Below are 20,245 nucleotides of genomic sequence, written 5' to 3'. Positions count from 1 at the left end.
TACCTCTCAAGAAAATGATTATAGCTGTATTGTATTATTATTATTATTATTATTATTATTATTATTATTATTATTATTATTATTATTATTATTATTATTATTATTATTATTAGTATCGAACTAAATCAAATTATTGTTTCATGACGAACATATATTCGTATTATCTTATCTATGTTGCATTTCCGTGTCTATTTTCAAGATTGAAGTTTGCCCCTCCGTTGAAAAATACTTCTGACGCCATTGCATATACATACCGATTAAGTTAAAATACTCAGCAACGTCTACTATATAAAAGAAACAAAAACTTGACATTTTAAACGCTATCACTAATCAAAATTCATTTACACATCTAGGTATTCATTCACAGAATAAAAGCAGTGTTTATACATAGATTTTCGGTAATCTCTTGAATTCTTCTCCTTAATCCCTCTTTCGAATATGAAATGAAATAAAATCTTTGAGTTTTACGTCCGACAGTCATGCCGGTTAGGCTAAAGGAGACGGTGATGATGAGTAATGTTTGGAATGGTGGAATGAAGAAAGTGGGAGGAACGGGAGAACCCTGAGGAATCGCACGCACACGGTATTTGTCCACCACAAGGTTCACGTGGCGAGGGCTGGGATCGAACCCGAGACCCCAAACACCAGAGATGAACGCTCTACCACTGAACACCCGCGGCCCCTCGTCTTTCGAATATATTGAAGTAGTTTATTATATAGTATGGTACCCATAAATCTTGTATTCCTTTCATATAACTTTGAGCGGTGCTGTTTGCTGGGGATTTTATCCTTACGCCTGGAATCGTGTTTATAGGTTGATGGTGGGGAGCAGAACATTTTTCTTTCTTTTTTTTTTTTTTGGATCTTATAATTCTTTATCACTCTTCTATTGTCAACTATTCTCTCCTTTTATGTATATCCTTCAAACATACATTTTCATTCCTTCTTTCCAAACCCACTTCTTGTATTTTTCTTTTTTCTCCCTCTCTCTTCTGTGTTGTTCCTTCTCCGTTTCTCTACTCTCTTGTTTCCAAGCTTACCATTTTCCTTCGAATCATTCTTATTTCAATTTAGAACATACAGTACGAAATCAAAAAAACGAAATAATTTTCCTCGGATCAAGTCTCTAAAGTTCAGTTGCCTAGTAACTGATACTCAGGCAAGGGATTACGAGGAGGAAAATTACAAGTTCAAGTTTGATATCTCCTAATGTAGAGTGATCACAAGTTAGCTCAAAAAACAATTATCCCGTTTCTTCTGTTTTATCATACTAGCTACGTAAATGTTTTTACACGCTGAAATAAAGACTGTCCAAATTAATGCAAAACTTATTTTTGTAGGATGATTAAAATATATCCTAAATAAGCAGTTACTCTGCTCATGTAATATTACATTGATATACATTCTTGTTTTGTATGGAAGAAGTTTTGAATTGCAAAGCGGGAGTGGTCTCTGTATTCCCGTGGTATTGTATTTTAAGTTGCCCTGTATCAAGAATACTACTAAGCCAAGGCTCTTGAACTGATAACTACTCTAGCATTGTTAAAAGTGAGTAAGTGCAACCTCCAACTGAGCCGTATTAAGGCTCCAATCATAACTCATAGCCCAACTACCAATGTTAACAATAGGTCCCGCCGTTCATAACCGTGGTGTTTCATAAGAAACAAAAGAGAGAAAAGAACTCCACTAAAATGTAACCATTCACTACCGTGAGGATACGCAGAAACAATAGAGAGGACTTAATTGATTCTCGTCAAAGAATAATCGAAACATGTTTTAAGTACTTTCAGGGGTGTCATTTAGGGAGGGCAGGAGGGGCAATTGACCCCCACCAAGAGTTTGAGGAATACATACACTTCAATCGATTGTCTACTAATATACTAGTTCAAAACGTGAAAGTCTTATGTAGGCGGAACTCTTGCCCCCTCCCAATAGAAGTCTGAAATGACGCCCCTGAGTATTTTGATGGAATGCTGAAAATGAATGACTTAAGTATATCAACAAAATATATTACTACCGCTATATGTTTCTCATTTAAATAGACTAAAGTTAGAAAATGTATCTTCTTTTTATTATCTTTTAGCTGCAGTTTAAGGTTTGTTTAACTATTATAACGATAATCTACGAGTGGTATAACTATTTTTTAGGAGCATGTGTTAGCAACACTGAATTTTCAGGTAGTTTTTGGATCAGCTGGTCACCAATAATATGTAAGTGGATTACTTAAGATATCAATGTAAGATACAAAACAATTAAAATGGTTACAATATTCATTCCCTGTGATAGTTTTCGATATGATAATAACAACTTATGAAAACATTAGGTTAGTTCAGTATAGGTTAGAGTAGTTGAGGCTAAATTAAATTTGAATTGGTTAGTACGTAAGTTTGGCGCCGCGGGACTTACAGGAATTCAACCCCATGTGAATTTATTTTTATTTTTCTTTCATTTTTTTTTCGGAAATGCATACTTTCTATCGAGTAATTTGGTGACTAAATCTTAGAAATATTTCAGAAGTCACATTTCCGTACCTTGACGGAACTTTAGCTCAGTAACCAGAGAGGGAAGGTTCTAGAATGCTGGTGGGCAACGCTGATGAAGGTGGGTCCGTAGCCAGGTTGGTTCCTTTCTTTATCGAAACTCAATACTCAATTTACGTAGCCGAGCGAGCGAGAGCGAGTGAAGGCGGGTTGAGTTGAGTTGAGTGTGAGTTTAACGTCCCGTTCAGCAGCAAGGCAATATGAGACGTGGACGTACTGATTAACCTGGAATCCGAACCACATCAGCTCCCGCCGAGAATCGAACCCGGGTCTCCAACGCCAAAGGCGGGTACGCTAACCGCTTAGCCACGAAGGAGCTCCGAGTGAAGGCGGGTTAGTAGCAAAGTTGATTACTCTCTTGACTACAACTCAATGGATGTGGACCAGTATTTTAGAACCATATCATTTCTGCTCGATGTAGGAAGGCTGTATTTGAGGTTTACTAGAGTTACACATATCAAACGATGACAAGCATTCTAACCTACCTGATTTTGTGCGATATCTACTAATTTTTGCACTATCTTTATTTATGCACATATCTTCCGTTGCTGATGCCCGCTTCTTGCTGACTATTCCCCACACAGCCCCTCCTGCTACGCTCCAGCACTGATCCGGTTTGATACTATTTTCGCTTTTAGTGCCTACCTAGCATAAGTTAGTTAGTACATTTTCACAGGGATTTTTATGGGATACTTCCTTACGCACTTTTATACCCGTTCTGGGAAATCCTCGTGAAGGGAATCTGAACCAATGAATTGAATTCCTATCGTAAGAAACAATTTCCAAAGCACTACGGGTGAATTTATCGATGTCATAATTGCATATAACAGAATATCACGAAATAATTTGGGCGTGCAACACGGTAGTAAGAGGGTAGAAGGTCTCAGGAAATCATTTAAAACAGATAAAAGGAAAGAAAGAAAGAAATACCTTATAAACTTTACGGACTATTCTTAACGTGCACTTAAATTTCTTTCACTACTTAAAATGCAGTCTAGTCAGTCTACCACCAGTGTTGGAATTTGTAGTGCTATCCTGCTGTATGGAAACGTGCATGAAATAAGTGTAACTCTTAACTGTATAAGATATTTATAGTTAACAATAAAAAAAATATTTTTTTATTATTACAGTACATTATTACAGAAATACAAAAATGCAAATGGCGATATGTTTTTCACACTCACTGAAAATGTCAGCTACTCGTTCATATCTGTATCAGTATCACTCATGTTATTTTAAATTTCTACACACTGGGAGCCGTGGTGGCTCAGTGGTAGAACGTTCACCTCTGGTGTTTGGGGTCCCGGGTTCGATCCCAGCCCCCCGCCAAGTGAAGTTTGTGGTGGACAAACACCGTGTGCATGGATTTTCTCGGAGTTCTCCCGTTTCCTCCCACTTTCTTCATTCCATCATTTCATTCATTACTCATCATCGCTGTCTCTTTTAGCCTAACTGGTATATTTGTGGGACGTAAAACTCAAAGATTTCGATTTCTGCACAGCAAAAATTGGCATACCATTCTTTATGGGTGTCTGGAACCTATTTAGAAGAAAATTTTTGCACATCTTGCAACTTCTTTGCGCTAATTAGAAGGGAGTTGCAGTAAGCTCAAGGTGCTTTGCTTACGTTTACTTCACTAATGTCTGCAATTTTCTTGACTCTAATAAAACAATCATATTCTATTTCCGGAGAGTGCCCGTGGGATACACAAATGTTTCGGTCTTTATACTGTAAAACCTTGTAAATAGAGATTTTGAACGCCTTGTCCGCATTCCTTATGTTCCTAACGAACCAAGGTGCCAAGAAATTATAAAAGACCGTGACCATGTTTTGCTGACTTTTATGACGCGAAACTTTTTGGATGCTCTCTGAACAAGTAAATACCTTCCCTCCGGTATATATACATACTCTTCTTGACGTCTGAATTTTTCAATCTATGCAAACTGTCTGTCACATCGGAGAAAGGAGTGTCCTGGATCCGGATAGTGATGAACAATATTTTCAAATTTCTTACTATTAGCAAGTAAGGACAAATACTGGACGAGAGTTAGGTTTTTGTTTTGTCCTCCACAGTTGTCTGTAAAAATGTACAGAGTTTTTACACTAGTGTCCATGAAATTTTCAATGTAATGATTAAGGAAGAACACAGTTTTATTTGCTCACTATTTGCGACTGTTTCATCATACATATACATCTTTGCTGTTCCTGTCTGGGCGGAATAAACGCACTGGTTATAAATCCTTATTTGCCTATTGTAGAATATTTCTCCAACAGGTAGAACAGGGAGAGGGAAGTTCTGCTCATAGTCTAAATATAAAACATCGACTGATGGATCATCCCGGGCTTGCTTGCTTTTTTTCCTTTCAAGTCATCGTAGAATTTTTGTGCTTTTAACAAATGAACCTCTCTTTCACACTGCAAGTTCATTTTATCCTCGTCTATTGCACTATCTATTTTGACTTTTAACTCGTCACAAGTAGGACGCAAAAGCATACTGCGAGGATACCAAAAGCATACCTAATACATATACTGCGAGGCTTACCAAAAGCTAAATTGAATCTGGTGTTAAAAACTTTATTATGATATTCGTACGAAATTTCCGGCTTACATTTGATCCCTTGAAAAATATTATGGAAAACCTCTGGTTGATATTTCTCCAAGTAAAGTTCGTTTATTTTTTTACAATAATGTCCTTTTGAAAAATTTCTCTCTGAGAATCTCTTCGAGAATCCTGTGATTTTCTGGTAGGAAAAGATTTGATGTGGTCTATTACTTGCACTATATTCTCTGGCTTTTTATTTACATTGCCGAAAGTGTAACACAAATATATAATCTTAAAATATATACACTGCTTTGGTCAATTGGAGTTTTATGAACAATTGTTATTTTATTTATCAAAAGAGAATTTGGAGTAATTTTTTTTATTCCTGTATGAATGTTCAAAATTTTAGCCTTTGGTGAAACTATATCTTCTCCAATAATTGATATCTGTGAAGCAGAATCTAACACAGGATGACCATTCTTATATTCTATGAGTAAGGGCATTAAACTCATAATTTCTTGTGTAGTAATGGATGATTTTACAACATGAATCTTTTTCTCGAATACTGCGTTATCTGCAAATGTACCTCCCACATTCACAGACATTACGCGTTTAAAGAGTATTTCCGCAATAAACATGCATTCTCTGTGTGAAATCCATGACCACAAACAGAACAAATGGGATGTGTTTGTGCCTGATTCGGATACTGTTGATTATTACTACCAGACACAGTTGTTTGGAAGTGGTAATTGTGGTACCTCTAGGATACAATTGATTTCTCGACTTGCCTCTAAAATTACCACGGAACCGACCCCTAAAATTTCCTCTTTGACTCGAGTTGTGATTCTGATTTCTCCTATTTTGTCTGAAAAAATTATTCCCTTTTACTTGAAAATTGTGTCTGTTCTTATTACCATTGTTTTTATTGCTAGTTTTACTGTTGTTCTGATCATATTGCTGCTGACTAATCTGTAAAACTAACATTTTTCTCCAACGACTCCAATTGATCGGCAGTAACGGAATTTTGTGCCTGATTATTTGATTAACTCTGCACTTTCGGTTCACTAGCCTCCTGCTTAACTAAGATGTTCTTTTTCTTCCTCTTTTCCTGATTGTTCAGGACTTTCATATGTACTTCACTATCTGACTCCACCTCGGAAGAATCTGCTGTTAATGAAGTTTTTAACTTTGGAAGTACGAGCTTCCAAAATTATTTCGTAACGGAAGTATTATGTTCGCGTTCTTCCCTACTCTGTACACGAGGTTTATTTTTCTCAAGCTTAACTAAAGCACGTAACATTTCTTTTATAGTTTTAAATTCATAGGCTCCAATGCGCTCTAAATAATAAGGTTGTAATGTAGAGGCTATAAGAACAATCACCCTTTCCTCTGACGACTTGACATCTAATCTCTGAATCAGCAAAACCATGTCATAACACGAAGTTCGTGACTGATTCATCAGGTTTTTATATTCTTTCTTGCAAATGATCTTCTATGTCTAAACCTAGTGTAGATCTACCAAACTCCTTAAAAATAAGTGTTTTTAAATTGTCTTAAGATTGTGACTGTTCACATTGTCTCTGCAAGAATACCTAAATTGCCTATCCTAAATTGCCCTGTAAATGCCAAAAATAACATTTCCTTTTTCTTAGTTTCGTCCCAACCATTGATCCTACATATGTCATCATATTCTTCCATAAATAAACGAATATCATCGCCACTTTTGACATCGAACCTCAGAATCGGTAACAAATTTTGAGCAATTTCAACCCTAACAGAATTGTTTGCTGGAGTTTCTGTATTCGTTCCTTGATTCACTTTACTGTTTAGCCTAGTATTATATCTATGTGGAATTCTTGTTTGGGTTTGCGCTGTCTTTTTGTTTAATTCCACTACTTGTAAATGTATAACCTAACAATTCTGTTAAGAGTCTTTATCCCGGCGAAATTAAAATACCGCTAATTTTACCGTAATTATGTGATATCTTCAAATAGATAAAAGATAATCGAAATGTGGAACAAGAGCGCCCTAGAAAATATTATTTTACATGAGAAACCGTTATTACGACTCACTTATCTGCTTTCAATTTCGAGCCATTTTGAAAATCGGCATTTATTTTCGCGTTTCTAAACGGCTGAAAACGGAAAGCCACTAGGTGACTTGTGATAACGGTACCTCCTACAAAATAATATTGTCTAGGGCGCTCTTGTTCCATATTTTAATTATCTTTAATCTATTTGAAGATATAACATAATTACTTTAAAATTAGCGGTATTTTAATTTCGCTGGGATGAAGACTCTTAACTCATCAATGCGCATGGGCAAAATAAGTCAAGAAAAATAGCCTTTGTAACTTAAATAACTAATATAACTTTGACCTTTATGTAACATAATCTAAAATTCCTAAACCACCTTAAATATAACCTTAGCACTTAATATCTAAAACGTAAGAATACACTTTGAAATATGATTGCACACTTCTGCACTTCGCTAGACATTACGAAACCAAAATGAATTTGGACATTGACATTCAACATACAAAATAGTTTTTTCCACTATCCAAAAGATCGCTCATTCCACTATGCTAAAACCTAAAATAGGTTTTCAATCTATCTTAAACTTGACCGGTTTTTTGACGTAAATGGCAGTTAGAAACCTCCCGGAGATATATCAAACCGAGTCCTTTTGTCTGAGTTGCGAACCCCAGACCACTCTCGTATATGGAATTACTGAAGGCCTTGACATCCACCAAGTTCCTCCGACAAGAAATTTAAATTAATGCACGTCTTCGGGGCGTAGAAAATGTAGCTCAGAATTGAACAAAAACATGGGAATAGAAGTTCAAAGATAGAATTCCATAACAGAAATATTTTAAAATAAGAATTTAATGATCTGATGTTGAATAATTGAATAATCACAGAGCATGGTATGGATTGGTATGACTTTAAGACTAGAGGAAACAATGCATAATCACTTCCTTTTGGTAACTGATAAGCAGAAACTCTGATGGACAGAATGACGGAGTAGACAAAAACTAATGATGAATGCTCTGACTCACAGAGTCTCGACGTCAAAATACAACTTCAAATACCCGGAAGAAAATCCGGTAGTATTTACGTGATTTTTCCGTCATGTCAACATTCTTGCACATTGTTTCTGAGTCTTGCTAGTTCTAGAAGTCATAGCCGGTCATTTGGATTGTAGAAGTCAAGACACTCTAAAGTTTCCATTGGACTATGAATCTTAAAGAATATTCAAACTGACTCCACTACATAAATTGCCAATTTTATACACATTTTCCAATTCAATTAAATATTTTGTTTGATTACACATTGTGGTACACAATAGTATATTAGAATTAGTTTCGCTTTTGCATTTTAAAGACATCGAATATCGTGTAATATATATCAAATGTAAATGAAAGTTAAATCAGGAAGAGTTGCATGGTAGTCCAGCTCTTACGGAGGCGAGTTATTGTGGTGGAGAATGACCCATACAGTGTAGATCCTGCATAATAATATATGCACTTGCTAACTGCGCTGGATTCAATTCCTCGTCGTGTTTTGCAATTCAGTTATTACCAGATGCTGTCCTTCATTAGAGCAGTGTTACACAAAGACGTGAAACAAAAGCTATCACGAAAGTACTTCATTCTGTTAAGATCATTTCTGTGGGGCGAAGAATTAGAATCTTTATGTATTTCCTTTATGCGAATGAAAATGAGAGATAATTAAATGTAACTGTGAAATTCACGAATTAGTTCTAATGTCCAGTTGATGAGATCCTATATTGTCGAAACAAAGGGTCTTCGTTAATTTGCTTGGATAAGATACTTTCTTCTGTGTTTTTCTTTTCCTTTCTTATATGTATATTTATAATAAGGGTTCAAATTCATCATTTAAATCATTGTTAAAATTATATGTTAATATCGTGATCAAATAGCTACTGTATACGGATTTCTCCACTTTTACTTGCTGTTATATATTTCGGAAGTCAGTGAGAAGCTACACAAAATAAATTGTTCCTTGTTTTCATTTTGTTATAGTCTCAACATTAGTAGATACGTTCTCACAATTCCTGGATTCCAGCTTGACACTTATGCCAAGTGATAGGAAAGTATCTACTTTAATAATGATATATTCGTAGTTGCCTCATTTATAATCGGGTATTTCTCTTGTTCCTGACATATATCTGTATGTGCACCATACTCAACTAAGTTCAAGTGCTGTGAGACACATATAGCCAGTGTTTGACGACCAAGAGCCAGGAATAATTTGATCTCTTACTCTGTTTTTTTTTTTTTTTTTTTTTTTTTGTGAAATTAAAACATTTCATTATTTTCTATATTATTTTAATAACGTTATAGTTTGACTTGCCTGCTGAAGCAGGAATATGTATTCATGAAATGAAATTTTTGAGTTTTACGTCTCACGATTATGCTGGTTAGGCTAAACGAGACGATGATGAGATAAATGAAATGGTGCAATGAAGAAAGTGAAAGGAAACGGGAGGATCCCGAGGAAACCCACGCTCACGGTGTGTGTCCACCACAAGGTTCACTTGGCTCGAACGTGGATCGAACCAGGGACCCCATGCACCAGAGTTGAAGCTACTACTGAGTCACCGCTGCTCCAGCACAAATAATAGAGTATGCAAACCAAAGATAAATGGACATGACTAAACCCAGCAGGGTTTGAACCCGTGACCCCATGCACCACAGGTGAACGCTAAGGCATATATTCAGTATGTATGGAATAATGACATATATAGTCAGCATATATGACATAATGACAGTAGAAAAAATGGGTCTCAACATAATTAATGGATCATAGTTACATTAGCATTAGCTAGCGTTCCCTCAGAACGAACTTAAATACTTTCACCACTAGCATATGCAAGACAACTGTAAGGATAGTGATTTTGTTTGTTGTTTGTGTACAACAAAACTTGGTACATCCAATATTGCTCCTAAGATTTTAAGTGGTATATTCTGTGTTGTTATGCTAGTTTCTGAAGAAACTAATTTTAAACCGGCACTTGTAAAAAAAAAGCAATTAAAAGGAGAAATATTTATCATATTTACGAGTGGAACTAGGTATAAAACTCGAGATGTAGCAGAACTAGATATAAAGGTCGAGATCTAAAGCTCAATGCTAAGGAACAGCAATTAAACCAAAACTTTGTTGTACAAGATTCCCTCATCTTTTCAATTCTAAATATCTGGTGCATGAGATCATTGGTCCGATCCCAGCTCGGGCTAGGTGAACTTTGTGATGTACAAACATCGCGTGCATGGGTTTTCTCGCAATTCTCCCGTTTCTTTCTACGTTCTTCATTCCATTGTTTTAATCATTTCTCATTATTACCGTTTCCTTTAGCCTAGTCGTCTTAAACGTGGGACGTAAAACTTAATGACTTCAATTCTAGATATTTGACGCTCGCGTGAATAATTCGTTCAAGGTATTCTCAATCTTTTTTGTTCACTAGAGCATTAATTTAGCATCAATTGCTTAATCCTGAAAGTAATTTCTTACCAGGAAATTATCCTAGTTATAGGGATTCTTGGCTCAAACCCAGACTGTTTATTTTATGGTACACAATTAATTTGTATATATTTTCCCCATGTTTTGCTAATATCGTTATTCTATCATCATCGTCATTCACATGCATTTATTATTTGCCTCTTAAGCTTATACATGCATACCATACCCAAAGAACTATACAGAAAATTTCACGAAATTCATCAGGTCCACTGATCAACTTTTCGTGCCCCTTGTTGAAATTATAGAGTGATGTTTGAGTCAAGTACGAGCTTCACTATGCTCCGAGCTCGGTAGGGTCTAACATTAATTATTAAAGTTCATTCCAATTTTTCCTATGCTAAGGGTTTCTTTTGTTACTGTTTTCGATGGAAGTGTATTTGTTCTCGTCCCTCGTTAAGTTCTAAAAAAGTCGTGTTGGTTTAATGATGCCTTCATTCCATATTAGTTTCTAAAGACATCGTTTCTGTACAATTTTGATATTCTGACGTTTTTCATATTTTCTTTAACCCGTAATGACACTACGCTTTTCTTATCGTAGTTTATACTCTCCGGGCCTGCGAGGCCGACGTACACTGTAGTGTGACCATGTGACTATAATTTCGTGGAGATCATTCTGAATATGTAACAAATTGACATTTATTTCGTATAATATGTACACTTCTACATACACAATACACACACACACACACACACACACACATATATATATATATATATATATATATATATATATATATATATATAAATTCTTAGATTATATAATGGGTACAATAAAAACTATAATAAACTAAATTTATTTCGAATATGAAAAGATGAAAAGTTTCATGTTACATATATGGTATAAAATTTTACATCCAGTGTGCATATTTAACGTGAGAATTTTCTTTTGTTGTTGTTGTTCATAATATAGATGATTTTGTTATTTGTGCTCACTTCTGCCTTGATGTATTTCTGCAAGACTGCATATTACATGCATTGCTTACATAGAATGAACATATGCTCAATGCACACATTATTCTGATATTTGTAGCATACGACTTTGGTTTTCCTGTCTATAGAACTAGGGCACAACTGATATCCCCGTTTCCTTTTCGTTTCTTTAGATCTTGCTGGCTTATTGCGTTTAATCTTAATACCATATTTGAAAAAAATCTCTCTTAAAACCTTTTCCAAAGTAGATGACTCACCTCTTCTCAACATTAGACATCTAATCAATTCATAAACTAACTCTGATTTTTTTTAAAAAAACAAAACCCTCGCGTATGATTCTTTTACACATTCCAATTCGGATTATGATATTTGTTAACTAGATAAGAGTTTAGTACTGCTACGTCTAACATGTTCATGAAAGAGGCCAAAGCCCATCTTCGAGTAATTGTTGATCCATCAAATACCCCCTTTATTTTTCTTGTAGTAGTTGTTGATAGCTAGTTTCCTCTCAGATGACTATCATCGATTAGCGAATCCTGATGTTGTTGCTGATGAGGATTACACTTTTGTTTTATCCAAACAGGCTGCTACCGTTATGTTCGATCGTTCAGCTAAAACTTTACCTCAATTCTTTGTACATAATTCTGATTCTTTTTAGAGTTGTTTCATAGTACATGATGTTCTATTACTAGAAAATTAATCTAATTTGTCCGTACTTGAAGACACAATCTCAGGGCATTTGTGTTTGTTTTAGAGTAGAACATCACTCTACTTTGTTGCAATACCACCATTATCATATATTGTTGTTAATCATTCTTCTTTAGCCCACATAATTTTGGTGCCAAATTTTGCTTTAGTTTAACACATATAGAAGCTCCACCACTCTTTAACAAAATAGTTTCTGTGATTACGTACTGCTTCTTATTTTCAATTTTTTTTGAAGTATTTTATAGGTTAAAAAGGACATGCAAAAAGCTAAAATACCTTAATGTCTCATTCAGCTCTGCTCTTTCGTTGAACTTTGCTAACTAACTTTTTATTCATTCATATTTGATTTGCTTTTTCTTTCATCTATTTCAATAGCATCAAAACTGTGAAGTAATTAAACTTTTTGATCTACTTGAATTCTGGTATAGTGTCAAATCTTAGCCTTAAGGCAATGTTAGCTCGTATCTCAATCCGAGCTACACTGAACCTCCAGCTTTGCTTATGTGCTGGGAAAAGTGGCATATTATCATATTGCCTAGGTTCTCGTAGCAATTAATATTCCAGTCTCAACCTATATTTATGCATTTTCGTACGACTATAATTTTGAGCCTTGGTTTGTACCCTTAGATAATAATAACCGCTGTTTAAAGTTAATTCTATCACACATTTATTATTTTAATTTCCTCTAGTCCAGCTTTATATTTGCACTGTGTTTCGTAATTAACAGAAACGTTGTGAATTACATTGTATAACAATCTGTTACAGTCTGAAGGAAGACTTGTATCGCACTTCGTTTTACTTGACTTCACCGTACTATTTTTTTTCTTCCAGGGATTACACTGATTTGCGTCTAAATATCGAGCAGTCTGAGAATAAAGAGGATCTGTTTGGTGGCCTGCTGGGGGCTGCTGGAGTGGATTTTAAAAAATTCAAATATTTCTGCAAGTACTGTTCAAAAGGATTTGTAGGGAAAGCAAATCACGACGAGCACATAAGAATCCACACAGGGGAAAAACCCCATAAATGCTCACAGTGCGGAACATGCTTCAAACAGAGGTCCCAGTTATATCTACATCTTCGTATTCACGGTAACGTTAAACCATATGAATGTGGAATTTGTGGATCAAAATATCGTCGAAAAGAGCAGTTAGAAGATGATATTTTTAGTCATATCGGATACAGGCCCTTTTGCTGTGGTGAATGCGGAATGAACTTCAGGAAACATAAAGATCTGTTGCGACACATACGAATATATAACCGCTTAGGGAATATACATCATCTCTTAGGTAAATTATCTTGTGATGGATGTGGCCGCAAATTTAAGCAAAGAAGTGCATTGGCACTCCATCTACAGAAAGTTATAGCAACTGGACGCCATACTAGAAGACCCTTTAAACTCTCCTCACCCATGATCTGTGATTACTGCCAGAAGCAATTTTACCAGAAGAGTCATTTTGAAACCCACATTAAAATCCATCTGAACGAAAGACGTTACAAATGTAAATATTGTTCTAGTAGCTTTATTCAACCTGGTCATTTGAAAAGCCATGTTCGTCTTCACACAGGAGAGAGACCGTACAAATGTCCAGTATGTTATGCTACCTTTGTTCAGAAACATCATTTACTTTCTCATACAGAAATATGGCACAAAGGATCAGAGTACTATCATTGTTCGTTTTGTGGTACAGGATTCCCTAGTACAACTGATTTGTTGCGTCATGTTACTTCACAACATGCGAAATATTCATTTGTATTATCGAGACTCTGGAAAAATATGGTTTCAGCATTGTGATTGTAATACTATCTAGATGAAATTATTTACAGCAATAGTAAAATTTGAATGTATTATTTGTATTCATAGATATAAACGACGCACTCCGTTTATGTTAAGAGCGGAGTAATTATAATGCGAATTGATAGAGATATTTTTAGGTTAATAATTTACGAAGTACTGGTTATCATAGAATAGTTGGTTCACTGTTTTTGAGGACGTAATATTCCTAATGATGTTAACACTGCAAATATATCCTTGAACATATTAAATTTCTTACTTGTAAGATATTTGAGTTGGTTATCCTAATTTACTACTGATTACCAGTCGTATCTAACACCTGTTTTAGAATCTGTTAAAACATGTATTTAGACGAATGTATATAGTTATCATTAGAATGTTACAAATTACTTTCTCCATTCACATGTACATTCATTTTCCCTCTTAGCTTCATACTCCTTCTTAGGTACTTCATAGTTTTTGATAAACATACAATGAAATATGTTAACATGTTAATACATGTACAGTATGTTGATGACATATACTAGCAAACTTATGAAACAATTGATCACTCAGAAGAAAAAAGCATGAATATAAACTGTGGGCAAAAGTGCATAGTTTCAAACCTAGAGCCATGCAATGGTGTAGAAAATCTACATTGCAACAAGCATTATTTCAAAGACAAGCTACGAATTTGCGTTTTTTATCAAGGTAAAGGAAGTCACACACGTGACATCCAAAAGTACGTATTCCAGCGCTGTGCAACGTGTGCACAAAGAATTCTCTATAAACCATTATCGCCAGTCAAAAACGCAATAATCCTACTGAAGTCAGAAGATTGACAATTAACAAAGATAATGTAATCCGTATCTAACATAATTTCCAATCCTGAAAACAGTGGAATGCAGACGGAGGCAACGAGGAAGAACATTGCTGGGAAGTGAAAAGAACGGAATTGTGAAATATCTAATTATATATAAACCATCCTTGATGAGATATAAAGTTATTGTTATATGAGGAACAAGTAGTAGTAAATTTTGTGAATATAGTGTTTGCAAATTAAGAACAGCCTTGATCAGATATTTCGATATATATATATATATATATATATATATATATATATACACCACTTATTCTACAATATAAGTGCATGCAGCCATAGTGAAATCAGTGAAATACTAAAGTCATCTGTTGGTAAAAGTGCGTAAAAAAAGGAGTAAAACAATAAGTAGGTGCCTCATACTTCATAGTATCCACAGTATTGTTGCAAAAGTAAAGGATAATAGGTAGATATTTATTCATGTCATCAATTTACAGGTCCAAAGTTTTACGGCCATAAGTATATCTAAAGAAATCGAAGTACAGCAAAGTCTCGAAAACCCCTCCTAATTTGAACCGAAGGGTGGCCAAGTTTGTGAACAATGCCGGGTTGTCGGAAATAGAATTAGAAATGAATAGTACGAGTGTTTCTTCAAAAAATACAGTACTGTACGTGTATGTATTGATTACTTGATAATACAACAGAGAGTAAACTACCCAATTACCTTTAAACAAAGGAAAAGTACGGTACATACTTTAAGAAGTCATAGAGCCTTTACTATACATGAAAATGAAAATTAATTGAATACACAACGTACAGTAATTTATTGATAAGATAGCCCTCAGGAAAGTACTTTATGAAGGCATAAGGCTGTCATAATGAAAATTTTGCCATACCCTTCCTGTCTTTTCGCCCTGCTAGGGTGTGGTCGGGTGACGGGTTATCGAGTGTTGAGTTTTAGGAAATCTACTGTATTATAATGCCATCCGTTGGTAGAAGTAAGATATCAATAACAAAATAGTAATACATTACATTATATTTCACGGTGTTGGTCCAATTGTATATGTAAATGATTGTGTGGAGCCGACGTTTATACATGTTATTGATTCAAGTGCATTATTAGAAGATCCACTATACAGCGTGTAAGCAAGTGCCCAATTATTACGTATATATTTGTAATGTATAAGGGCTATAATTTGAGTAGCGACATCATTGAAATACTAGTTGTGTTCGTTTGCCACTTATCCATCTATGTTCAAGTACACATAACAAATAATAGGACTAGAATAACAAAATTGTTATATCACTTCTCGTGAAATATAAAGGTTATCTCAGTTGTTGAAACTATAAGCATAAGAACCTTGTACTATCTAGTGTCGGTAATAATAATATTCTTAACAAAGTATCCATTCAAATATTTTACCTTCGTTCTTAGTCGATTAAGATTAATCACAACAGCGTGATTACCTACTCGTTGTCCAGGAAAACTTTTTATTCACATACTATAATAAATATAATTCATTAATTTTATCAACCTTGATGCCAAGTATTTTATACACAGTGCACGAACCAGGTAAGCGAGAATGTAAAGTAAGTCATATGGTAGATGAATATTCATAATATACTATTTTCATTATCCTACAAAACCAGTTGACCACACTATAATTTCCAAACTTACTCCCAATTATTCTCTAGTATACTTTGAATTAAAGATGGACCCAAAATCGTCCTTGCCGGCAATCTATACGTAATGTGTTGCCGGGAAGTCGGATGTGTTAAGGACCGTTAACTCTGTGGTTTCTCGCCTCCAGAATAATGAGTACTGAAACATATTGTTTAACGCTTGTATATTATAAACGTGAAATATACCTTTTAGGTATTAACATCGTAGTATGTGTTTTCCCGAACATGATAAATCTTGGAGTAGGCAATCCCGAACACTTCCACCTTCCCGCCAGCGTACAACATATGGACCGCCCTCAAAGCTTACCTTCTGCTTGCTCGGAACCTATTCAGAACACATCTGGGATTCACGTTGTGAGCATGTTTGGGCTTTGTAGGGAATCACTAGCGACACAATGCACATTGCTGAAATGTGCATTTTGCATGTAGTGTGTGTGACTATTATAGTGCTAAAAAGTACCAGTCCATGATTTCTCTTTCTCGACACAAGGCGATTGCAATATAGATTTTTCACTCTTTTGGATAGCCCTAGCTTCGAAACTATGCACTTCTGTCCACAAATCCGTATGAATTGTTTATACTTATTTATTTTGTGGAGGATGAGAGAAATCATTCTTTGTTATTTGTAGGTATGACTTAATAACACTGTACGTATTAGCAATTATCGTTTATAATATTTCAGTCAAGACTTTTTATCTCTCATATATATGTATATATAGAGAAAGAGGTAGATATAAGAAAAGAGAGGGTCCTGACTGAAAGGTTTCACGTATAAATCAAGTCTTTTTTTTTTTTTTTTTTTGTTAATGTTGGTAATGGTGAATAATTTTAATAACAAAAGTCGTTCGTATTGCTGAAGCCACTATCTACTATGTATCTAAACACCTCGTGAAAATAAATTTGGGTGCGATTGGTTTTCTGTTTTGATTTTCTTTCTAAATTTAAACAAATGTTATACCAAATAGTCTTATGTCCATCTACCATTTTTACCAGTAAGTGGGAAGAAACATATTTTGATGTTCTTCTGGTTTAATATTAATAATTAAAAAGTATGTATTATCTATATAATCTGTCTTTTATGAATCATCTTCAAAAGCATTACAAATGTACGTGTGCTTTCCTAGTTTTTATATGACGTAGAAATTATTTTATTAATACAATCATATCATAGAGTAGTTTTGAGGAAGAAATCATAAAATATTTACGCTGGTCTGCTTAGCAGCTTTCAAAATGTGTCATTATGGAAATCGACGTAAATCCGTAATTTGCTTATGCTGACAAAATCTTTGCTCAGGCTTAACTTTCGATCAAAAAAAACTAGCTAAAAAGCGCCCAGGGGAAACTTCGTTTAATAGGTTGTCTTATTCCTCTTTCCACTGCCTTTTTTTCTTTCTATACAATTCTTCGTAGAAAAGGAGAGCATCTACATTTTTGAGCTGGTGCTAATATCAGGGAACACTCACTCAAGTCTAAGAAGTTTCTACAGAATATACGACGCCGAATCAACTTATTTATTTCATTTTGTGCAAGAAAAGTCATTATATCTAAATTGAATGTATTTCCATCTTCTGATGATTGAGATACTACTCCAATTTCATATTTTCCTATTGGAATTCGAACATGAAACATTTCAGATAATCTAAGAACAAATAAAATATTTGAATGCAAAGCATATGAATTGTATGACATTCTGTCTATTAAGGTGGGTAGTTACTAAAGGGGATGTACACATTCGTATCCACGAGGTTGTCTGGATTTTAATATTAAAGGAGTGCTCTAAAATCCCTTTTAACGTCTATTACGATCAATTTCTGCTGGAATGGAATTATAGTTCCATAAGAGAATTGTGTTAAAACCCTCTTTGTGCCGACTACGGACTACCGGCTTTTATCTTAAAATGTTCGTATGATTATATTTCAAGACTATTTTGTTGCAAACATGTATTCCATTGGGTGAGATGCTCTAGCGTTAAAAAATTGTCACAAAGTAATGTTAATAATGTTAGGTGAAAAGATAGGTGCGTGAATCTTGAGAATTCATGAAAAAACTATCCCCTTGGTTTGTAACATGACACTTTATCTTCCCTTTAAGTACCACCTCTTCATCACACGTATACCTAGAGTTTCAGTTGGAATCTGAATAATGCGTTCAAATTTAAATGCTGCCCCACCGAGAATTGAACAAAGGGCCCATGCACGTGCTACATAGTAGATCAGCGAGGAAGGTGCCGTTGGGTTTGTGTAATACGCGAACGTTCATCTAGAGGAATCTCCCTAAGCGATATCAAAAGATAACTACCAATACTGTTTCAGACAGAAAATTTCTCAGTGGCGAATTCAATTGCGTTTGTGGGAGTAAAACACGCAGATCTAAATAAAGGTCTCGATACAATAAGGAACTAACCCTCAAAAATCTGCTTTCGAGATATTAGCATTTGAAAGTTTGAAGAGATCCATAAATCGGAATTGTTATTGTACTGGAATGCAGTTCATTCGAAAAGCATCACTGAAATTTCTATTTTATACAGACACATGCAATTGTGTACATTTAAAATTCAAAGTGAGTAAATTTGTCCCTTTTGCAGTTCAATATTACTCATTGTTGGTTAGCTCTTTATTACATCAGAATGTTGGGTATCAGTACTGTGGAATAAAATTAACACAAATGCATGACCAAATGTATTATGAACAAAAGCATGCATATTAATAAAAAACCAAACTTAAATATGTAACGAAAAGAAAATAGTTTTGAAGTTTAATGCATATGTAGTGTCAGTGATAACATTCTCACTAATAACACCACATAGTGTCATACTAATGTAAGTCACAAATTATCTTAAATTCAACCGAAATCTTTAATCTTTAAGTTTTACGTCCCACGGTTTTGCCGATTAGGCTAAAGGAGTTAAATTCAACCGAGGCAGGCCGTTCTTATAAATCAATCCAACGTAACGGCATACTCCTTTCCAGCTAACTCCGTCGGAACAAGGCTGCGATAAAAAAAAAAATGGTAAACTTGGGGATCCATTCCAACATGGAGATTACGTCACAGTATTTCCGGACATCGATGAGAATTTTTTCTGTAACTTGCAGGGCAAATCACTGAAGTTCACTTCTGGCAATGAGCGGCCTAGTTTCTTTACGCTGCCTTTCGTAAAGTAATCCCTAGTTCCTGTACGTAATCCGTACAGGTGCTACATTTTGGTACGCATAGCTCACATGCAAAACATCCATCCTAAACACAGCTGCCTCTGAATAATTGAGAGGCTTCTTCTTGTCTGTTGTTGTTTCCTTGCTAATTTTTGATACAGTTGTTGTGAGATCTTTGAAGCCAATTTGCTGTATGCGTGTTGCATGAAATATTTTCATCCTGTTTGCATTGTTGGTTACCTCTGCTCATTCATCTGTTGTATACACGATGTCATGCTTACGTGCGTACGGCTTCATGCGGCCAAAATCACGGTCCCATGGCAGTTGCTTGTATAGCCTACGACTAGGAAATGATGAATTACTTTTTAAATAGTCCACCGAACCAGGGCACAGCATAAGGCAATCAAGCTCCTCTTTCATTTTGCCCTTTGCAATCGTCACTAATACTACGATATTCTTCACTGTGCACATTTCTTTCCATAACGTATTTCAGTATAAAACTGGAATACAGGAAACACGCTTCGCTGTATTTTCACTCCACAGAAACATAAAGCCAATG

The 20,245-nt window shown here is 35.1% G+C and overlaps 1 protein-coding gene across 2 annotated transcripts; it reads left to right on the top strand.

The window, feature by feature from the left end:
* Positions 1-2,159: 2,159 nt before the first annotated feature.
* LOC145691087 (uncharacterized) lies at positions 2,160-17,460 on the top strand. 2 transcript variants are annotated; one of them, XM_081766762.1, is made up of 2 exons: positions 2,160-2,210; positions 13,095-17,460. In XM_081766762.1, coding segments are annotated over exons 1-2 (963 nt in total). In that variant the 5' UTR covers positions 2,160-2,208; the 3' UTR covers positions 14,056-17,460. The 2 variants fall into 2 exon arrangements, with proteins under 2 accessions (XP_081622888.1, XP_081622887.1); XM_081766761.1 differs by having other exon boundaries at positions 2,202-2,323.
* Positions 17,461-20,245: the final 2,785 nt, after the last annotated feature.

Source organism: Thermobia domestica, chromosome 7, assembly GCF_964235325.1.
Source record: "Thermobia domestica chromosome 7, izTheDome1.hap1.1, whole genome shotgun sequence".
NCBI classification, from domain to species: Eukaryota; Metazoa; Arthropoda; class Insecta; order Zygentoma; family Lepismatidae; genus Thermobia; species Thermobia domestica.
This window is presented reverse-complemented; position numbering and strand designations above follow the sequence as displayed.